Below are 8,178 nucleotides of genomic sequence, written 5' to 3' on the forward strand. Positions count from 1 at the left end.
ATAAACATCCCAAAGTTAATCTACAATTAGTTCTTAGGTTAATTGGGTTGCTCAGAGGTTCCATGTTCAAAATGATGGAGGTATGCACTGGGCATGTACCATGGCAAAACTTGGGTGAATTAACCCATGATTTGCCACCATAACATGTGAATGGGGGCACTGAATATAGTTAAATAGCCTGACCAAATATAAGCAGTAAAGCTACTACACACATTTATTTGACTACAAGACAGCAACACTGATTCTACCTGTTGCATGGTCATCATGACCACCTAATCATCAGCATACAGGTCTGGATAACAAAGGAACTCAGCAAAATGAAGAATTGTAAAAACTGAGACAAGACACAAATTCTTTCCTAAAAAAAAAAAAAAAAAAAGCCCACCAGATTTTTTTTCCTTTATTGTAAACAGATGATAATTAACATCCCCATACTCATCATTTATGTTCCTCCTAGAAATAGAAATAAGATGGACTGTGAAAGCACCAATTTAAATGAGGATATTGCTCATCTTCATCCAACACTGACAAAACTTTGAAAATTTAATAACACATTTCATTTCCGCTTGTCCACCATATACCTTTATTGCCTTAAAAGAAAATATTTGAGAAAATACATTATACGTATCAGAAAAAGCCATATTTCAAGACAAATGCTCAGTAACTGTGAAACAATTCTGCAGGATTCTAACAGCTTGAAAGAGAGATCTGAACATACATTCTTTATTAACTTGCTTTTCACACCACTTTGAGGAAACATTTGTTTCTAACCTTTCAGTGTGTACAGACTCCTTTACATGAATGGTACGGGGCAGCATCCAAAGTATGAATATTCAGATATTTGGATAAGCAGGAAACCTCTATATCAAGGTTCCTCGATCGTCGAGCAAAGGGCTGGGTGTGCCTGATCTCGTCTGATCTCGTAAGCTAAGCAGGGTCAGCCCTGGTTAGTACTTGGATGGGAAACTGCCTGGGTATCAGGCTTCCTGCATTGAGCAGGGGGTTGGACTCGTTGGTCTTGTAGGCCCCTTCCAACCCTGTGATTCTGTGATTCTATCATCTCTATATTGGGTTGTACTGACTGAGGGCTACTATATGAATGACATAAGAGTTGTAGTAGTTCTTAGAAAGCCAGTAGTGTTAACCCAAGCTTAACAATGGAAGGGATATATTTATAGAGTTGTCGCTCCTTCTCCCCCCAAAGGGTGTGCTTTAACTACTTTTTGATCCTTGGCATTAAGTATTATTCTCACAAGTATATTGCCATTTTAGAAACTAGTAATTACTTCCTGCAATTTAAATGTGTAAGCCCCAGTCCAGAGACAGTGAAGCCCTTTACATACAGATGAAACCCAGGGTTCATCAATATGTGGAGGGGAATCATACCCACTTTCCCCACTCATAAGCTCCACATGTTGACTGTTCCTATGCAAACAGAACTTCTGCATATACAAGTTGTATGTGCATGGGCTCTCTTCACATGATCAAGGATCGTGCATTTCGCAGATTATCGCAGGTAAAGAACCTACATGTGTACAAGTTCTCTTGGCTTGGTTTGTGATGGGACTGTCAACACATGAAGGTGAAGACTTGAGACAGCAGATGCAGTATCATTCATCTTCCATGCATTTAGAGTTCCCAGATCTGGAATAAAAGGGCTTTAGTCATACTTTGAGATCAGCGGGACAAAATTAGTTGCCATTACCCTAAATTCAATACACTTCAATGGGACTCAAGCATGATTAACTTTCTCTGGATAGGGCTATAATGTGGGAACTGATTTTAGATAACTAGAATGCCATAGTCAAAACTGTGAATGTATTGCCAGTTAGCAGAGGCTTTCCAATCCTCATGCTTTTAAAAACACTACTCCAACAGCAGTTAATGGGAATCTTGAGTGCATGAGGAATGAGGGCTCAATTCTTTATTTGACTCAGAAGTGCAGTGAATAAATCAATACCATTTAAATTATTCTCACATCTAAGCAAATCCTGATATTTAAATGTGTAGAAGTTAAGGAATTTATTCTCATAATTGTCAATAGTCCCAAAGACAAGTAAGTATGTTAAGTCAAGTGGAGTGTGATCTGCTTGTACATTATTAAGTAGATCCTTTTATTCTCAGTAATAAATACTTAAGTATTTGATCTTAGAGTTATCTAACTAGATCAGAAACTGAACAGAAAATAAATAATTATGTTTTTCAAAACAGGAAGCCTAAGGAATTGGACACATAATGCAACCACCTTGCTGAAGCTAAGCAAGTTTTTGTCTGGCCAGTGTTTAGATGGGAGATCACCTGGGACCCCCATGAATGCCATCTTGAGTTCCATGATGGATGAAAGCCAAATATTATGTACTAAGATAAATAAGCAAGAAATAGTCTTATGGCATCTTAAAGAATAGCAAATTTATTATATCACAAGCTTTCATGGACCTAGAGTCCACTTCATCAGACACATGAAGTGTTAGGATAATGCTTTGTGCATCTGATGAAGTGGACTCTAGCCCACGAAAGCCTGTGCTGTAATAAACTGATTTGTCTTTTAAGGTGCCACAAGACTCTTTGTTGTTCTTTTCAGTAACTTTGTTGCTGGTCACAGCCAGCAATTTTCAGTAATGATTAATCACCTTTCTCTAGTGATTCATTAAATAAGCCTTACCTATAAAGACAATATGGTGCAGTCAAGTAAGCCAATAAATATCCCCATCATTAGTAACACAATTTCTATCAAATACTCTTGAGAACACAGTAAAGCTTTTTATTATTTGATTTTCAGTTACTTTTAGGATGAACACTCACAATGCAATCCTATCAAAGCAAATGAAATATATTCTGAATTTTTAATTTTGACTGCTGGGCTTATTATGTAGAGATAACGTATCTAATCTTAGAAAAATAATGAGTACAAATATATAATGAAGTAGATCAAACTTCAGTAATGTGAGTTTATTCAGATTTTGATTAAGCATTTATTTTGCAGATGATGTAGTAGGAAAAAAAACACTTCTTCAGTGTCCTATAGGATCAGAACACCAAACAGCATTTCATATTTAGATTTCTCAGTGTTTGATGAGGTAAGTGGCACCAATATGAAAAAAGTGGTATAGTCATGACATCAAATGGCTATTTTTTAATTCCCAATTGGTTAAAAGGGCAGAGGGACAGGACATTCATGTTTCTCCTCCTATATTCCCAAAGCAGGAGCACAAGGTGCTTCACTTATGAAGGAGACTGTAGTGCAAACAATACCAATTATTAAGAGATAAACAATCCATTGCATTCCCTGTGTCAGACCCAGCCATATATGTGAAGTTTGTTAGCTAAGTTCTAGATCTCATTGTTACAGTATACGTACTTGCTACTTTAAAAGAGAAATACTTGGACAACCCTCTGCTTTTCAAAAACACCAGTTAGCATATAGATCAGTAAAGTGCAAAGGTTTACATTTCTGGCCCTTCAGAATGAGATTAGCAACTCTTTTAAGTAAAACAACAACAACAACACGTGGAAGAATTAATTCCAGACATAATAATGATACATAAACACGAACATCTGAACTTTGTGTGTGCACCCATACAAACAAATCAGATGAGAACGCAGAAGAGGCTTAGGTTTGTCAAATCAGTTAAGTATTTGTTCGCCATTTATTTTCCAACTCAGGTGAAGGGTATGTCTTTTTAAGGAACTAGATTTGAAAAGCAATGTCATGAAGGCCTCCATTTTTTCTGTATTTCAGTTCAGCAAAAGCAAAGTTTAAGCACATGTTACTGTATTTGTTCAATCGTTCTTTCTTACCTCTTACTTCTCTCCCATTTCTTTCCTGTTTGTTATCCTTGCCTCTGCCTCCTGTATCAACATTTAGACTTTAAGCCCCTTGAACAAAGGGCCTGGAGGTTTATCTCGGGGTGTTTGTGTGTGTGTGGGGGGGGGTTACCTGTAACACTCACTGTAAAGCACCTGGTTCTATAGAAAATGGAACTCCATATATGAGGGTATAGAACAGTACAGGGCAGCACGGATAGGTTCCTGTTGGCTGGCTGTTTGACATCTGGTGTGGTAGGGGGAAAAAAACACCTTGCTCTTGGAATGGGTGGAATCCCTTATCTTTGCAGGTCTCTAGACCTTGTGGAGTTGGATATAGAGGTTCTTCCTCTACATCCAGTTCCACACTAGGGCTGGTCCTATTATTAGGGCTTTCACTCCAAGTGGCTGATTTTGAAATACCATTAATAGAAGTAAGTGTTGAGTTACTGAATTCATGGTTACATTTTTACCACTACAGGGGAGCACTATTTGGATGTACTGCCTACTCCATACATATAGGCAAAGCAAACTATTTCCAGTCTTGTGCTAGATGCACTCTGAAAAACCATAAGATTCTAGTCAAAACCTTCCAAACCTTCAGGCCCAATAGTAAGCGAAAGGCAGTTATGGCCATTCTTATTTGGAGGTCAGAACCAAAGCCTATTGGAGGAAAAAGGAAAATGCTTTTATATCACAGGGATTTGGGATCAGACCCTCTTGGACAGTGAAAACTATTTTAATAATAACTTCACCATCTTGAAAAATGGGGAGAATCAGAAGGCTTCTCTACATGTATTACATAACACAGCAAGGACGTAACAGGATTTTCTAAATACAGTCTTTATTTGAAGCAGTGAATAATGCATAAAAGCTGACCTTTTGCATCCAGGTTTAGGCAGATACAAGGAAACTTTACAGTTCTTGAAGTACTGAAGCTGGGGCTAGCTTGTCTTATTGCCTTACTTGTTTTAATAATGTAGATGAGCCATGTAGTTAAAATCATTCCTCCAATTTTGTTGAAGGTTTCACAAAAGAATGGGGTGGGTGATGTGAGGGGAACAGGGAGAAACGATGAATTAAAACTGTACATAAGGTTTCTTACTACAGAGTGTTGCAATAGTATTTATGGAAAAGGGAGCAGGTCCCTTAAGGTACCTAATATGACATGATGTGAAGTGGAAAGAATCTGCTTGTGAAATCAGCAAGAGGGGAAATTGCCTTGCATTTGGAGAAAAAGGTCCTTTTCAGCAAAGAAATAAGAAGGCTCATTTTAGACATGATAGCTGCAGTTTGATTAGCATCAGCCCAAGGAATAAACACCAGCTTTTTTTTTTCTTAAGAAAGGCCAACAATATTGGGCAAGTGTGCAAAAGCAGCTTTAGGATAGGAAAATCTATTTAACTGATCTATATGTATTATTCTGTGAATTAAAAGACGATTAGTACATGAGTCACTTATTTAAATATGCAAAAATATCAGGAACATATAGCACTTTAAAAAATGAAAGCAGCTTTCAAGCACTGGCATCTGAGTGTGCGGGCCAGCATGCATACACACACACATATAAACACACACACACAGAGAGAGTTTGATTTGTTGGTTACAATTTGACAAATTGTTAAACAAAAAAGACACATCTGTACCCCCAAAAAACAAATAATAATGAGTTGCTTTTCTCATGCTAGGTTTTTATTTGATCCCCTCACCTTCTATATTTGGTTCACTTCCCCAACAGCTATCATTGGGCTATCCATGCCAATTCTTCCAGTCTCTGCTCTGGATGATTGCTAAGGTTTTGAGCAGCATGCACAATTCATTTACAGTCCACTCTGCAGAGTCTTTGAAATAGCAAGCTAGCAGGAAAAAAGGTGTGAAACATTGGCAAAGGGCTTTCAAACACAGATGGCTGAGAGGCAAAAGTCTCCTAGCAGAGGAGACTGGGTGGCAAACTTTTAGTTCAAGTGCAGTCACGCTGGATGGAAGTGTCTCCAAAGGAGTTGTCCAAAAGCTCTCCAATTCCTACCACAATGGCTCTACAAGGCATAATCCAGGAGAAACAATCATTTTAAGGCCAAAACTATGTCATTCAGCAATGTTAGTGGATGTACAGTGAGACGCAGCAGCATTTTTAACCAAGGCTCAGAGGGAGGCTGTTTTATAGCAACTTCCACCCTGAAAGGGAAGCTACACTATGTTTGCATGGTTCTCCTCTGTACTGAACTCTACTGTGCTGTTAAAAGAAGGTATCACTTTCCAGAGAGACAGTAATGTGGTAAGAATTATCCACCTACCTGCAGAACCAGACAAACAACATGCATTCAAGCCTCCTGCCCTGGAGAATAACATTTAAACTGCATTCAGAATTCAGCTTCTGCATCGAAACCGTATCAATTTGTGAAATGCCTGCTTGAAGTCTTCGTTGGACATGGTGTAGATGATGGGGTTGATCAAAGAGTTAAGATATCCCAACCATGTGAAGAAGTCAAAGATGGCCATGTGGAACCAGCAAGCATCTTTACAAATAGGCAACACCAAGGTGATGATGAAGAAGGGGAGCCAGCAAACGATGAAGGCTCCTAAAATAATCCCTAAAGTCTTGGTGGCTTTCCGTTCTCTGGCGGCTGTCAGCTTCTTTTTTTCCAGCAAGGCATCCGACACCTTCACTTTGACCTGGTTCATATACACGGGAGATCCCGTCTCACTGGATGCCTCTGAGGCCTTGCAGTTTATAGAAGTGACTGATGACGTTGACCCTGGGGAATCCGTTATTAAGTGAGCTCGGGTTAACCTTTTGCCCGTGTTCTTTGGCGTCTGTTTCAAAATTCTAGATCTGGCTTCCACATAGATCCTTCCATACAGGATGATCAGCAGCAAGGTGGGGAAGTAGAAGGCCCCCACCGTGGAGTAGATAGTGTACAAGATGTGATCTGAGTTCACCACACAATCAGCCATCTCTTCGGCTTTTGATTGGCGCCAGAACAAAGGGGGCATCGAGATGGAGATAGAGAAGACCCACACCAGGGCGATCATACCAGCTGCCCTCCTGGGTGTCCTTTTGGTAGAGTACTCCACCGCGTCTGTGATGGCCCAGTATCTGTCTAGGGCAATCACACACAAATGGAGAATGGAAGCAGTGCAACAAGTGATATCCGAAGAGAGCCAGATGTCGCAGACTATTTGGCCCAGGGTCCATTTCCCAGTCACAGTGTACATGGTGCTGATAGGCATGACAAGGATGGACACTAGGAGGTCGGTGACGGCCAAGGAAGCGATGAGATAGTTGGCTGGTGTGTGGAGCTTGCGACTCTGGTAGACGGTGGCAATGACGAAAGCGTTGGACAGCATGGTGGCCAAGGTGATGAGGGCCAAGATGATGGTCAGGACGACCTTCCAGGAGAGCGGGGTGCCATCTTGGTAGATGACGCTTCCCTCGGCGCTGCAGTTCCTGACCTGCTCAGAGTCGTTGGTGCGGAAGGCGATCAGGCTGTCCAGGTCTGCTCGGCAGAGCCCGGGCTGCTCCATACCTCAAAGGCTGCGCGCGACGGGGCTGCCCGCCTCAGCAACCCGAGCAGGGCAGCGCCCTCGCAGCCCGCCACATCTCAAGAGAAGCCCGCGCCGAAGGAGATGGCTGCGCAGAGCGCTGGTTGGTGCGTGTGCGGGAGCGGCGGGGCAGGGAAGGGAGCACGTGCGCGGGGCTCACCCAATGGGGACGCCTCCCGCGCCCAGGCGAACCATGCTTCGCGCCGCCGCCGCCCACCAGCGCACCCACCTTTCGCCACAGTCAAGCCGGCGCCTCGGCACGTGCGGGCTTCCAAGCGACGCGGTCGGCGGGGCACATCTTCCCACTTTTTGCCTGAGGAGGCGGCGGCGGCGGCGAGAGGGACGGAGAAGTTGAGAGCAGGCGGCACGCGCGCGCGGGCTGCCTTAGCCAGCCGGAGGGCGCGCCTTGCTTGCGCTCTGGGCAGGGGAGAGCCTCGGGGAGGGACGGGCTGGCTGCGCGGGCGGGCGGGCGAGCGGCAGCCCTCCTCTCTCGCACACGCCTCCCACTTTGCCGAGGACGGACGAGTGGACGGCTCGGAAAGGTAGGCAGCGGAGGGGGCCCTCGGGGTGAGGGGGTCTCTCCGTGCGTCGCGCAGCTCCAGCCCAGCGGCGGCGGTCTCGCCCGGCAGAGGCGCCGTGAAGGGAAGGCGCGCCGTCCCTGCCCTGCCTCCGCTCGCTCTCTCGCTCGCTCTATATATGCGCCGCCCGCTCTGGCTCCGCTCCGCTCTGCGCGAGCCCAGCCAGGCAACTCGTGGCCGCTGTCACTGAGCTCCGGCCCCTCGCCGCCGCCCCGCCCTGCCTGTCCCGAGAGGATTCCGCCGGGTCCTAGCA

At 43.7% G+C, this 8,178-nt stretch overlaps 1 protein-coding gene across 1 annotated transcript; it reads right to left on the bottom strand.

The window, feature by feature from the left end:
- Positions 1 to 5,488: 5,488 nt before the first annotated feature.
- On the bottom strand, positions 5,489 to 7,329 carry HTR1B (5-hydroxytryptamine receptor 1B). The gene has a single exon (XM_084831113.1). It carries the CDS (start codon positions 7,327 to 7,329, stop codon positions 6,172 to 6,174), a length of 1,158 nt encoding a protein of 385 aa, XP_084687239.1. The 3' UTR covers positions 5,489 to 6,171.
- Positions 7,330 to 8,178: the final 849 nt, after the last annotated feature.

The sequence above is a fragment of the Heloderma suspectum genome, chromosome 1 (genome assembly GCF_057233095.1).
Source record: "Heloderma suspectum isolate Gila_16-S chromosome 1, 16-S_ref, whole genome shotgun sequence".
Classification (NCBI taxonomy): Eukaryota; Metazoa; Chordata; class Lepidosauria; order Squamata; family Helodermatidae; genus Heloderma; species Heloderma suspectum.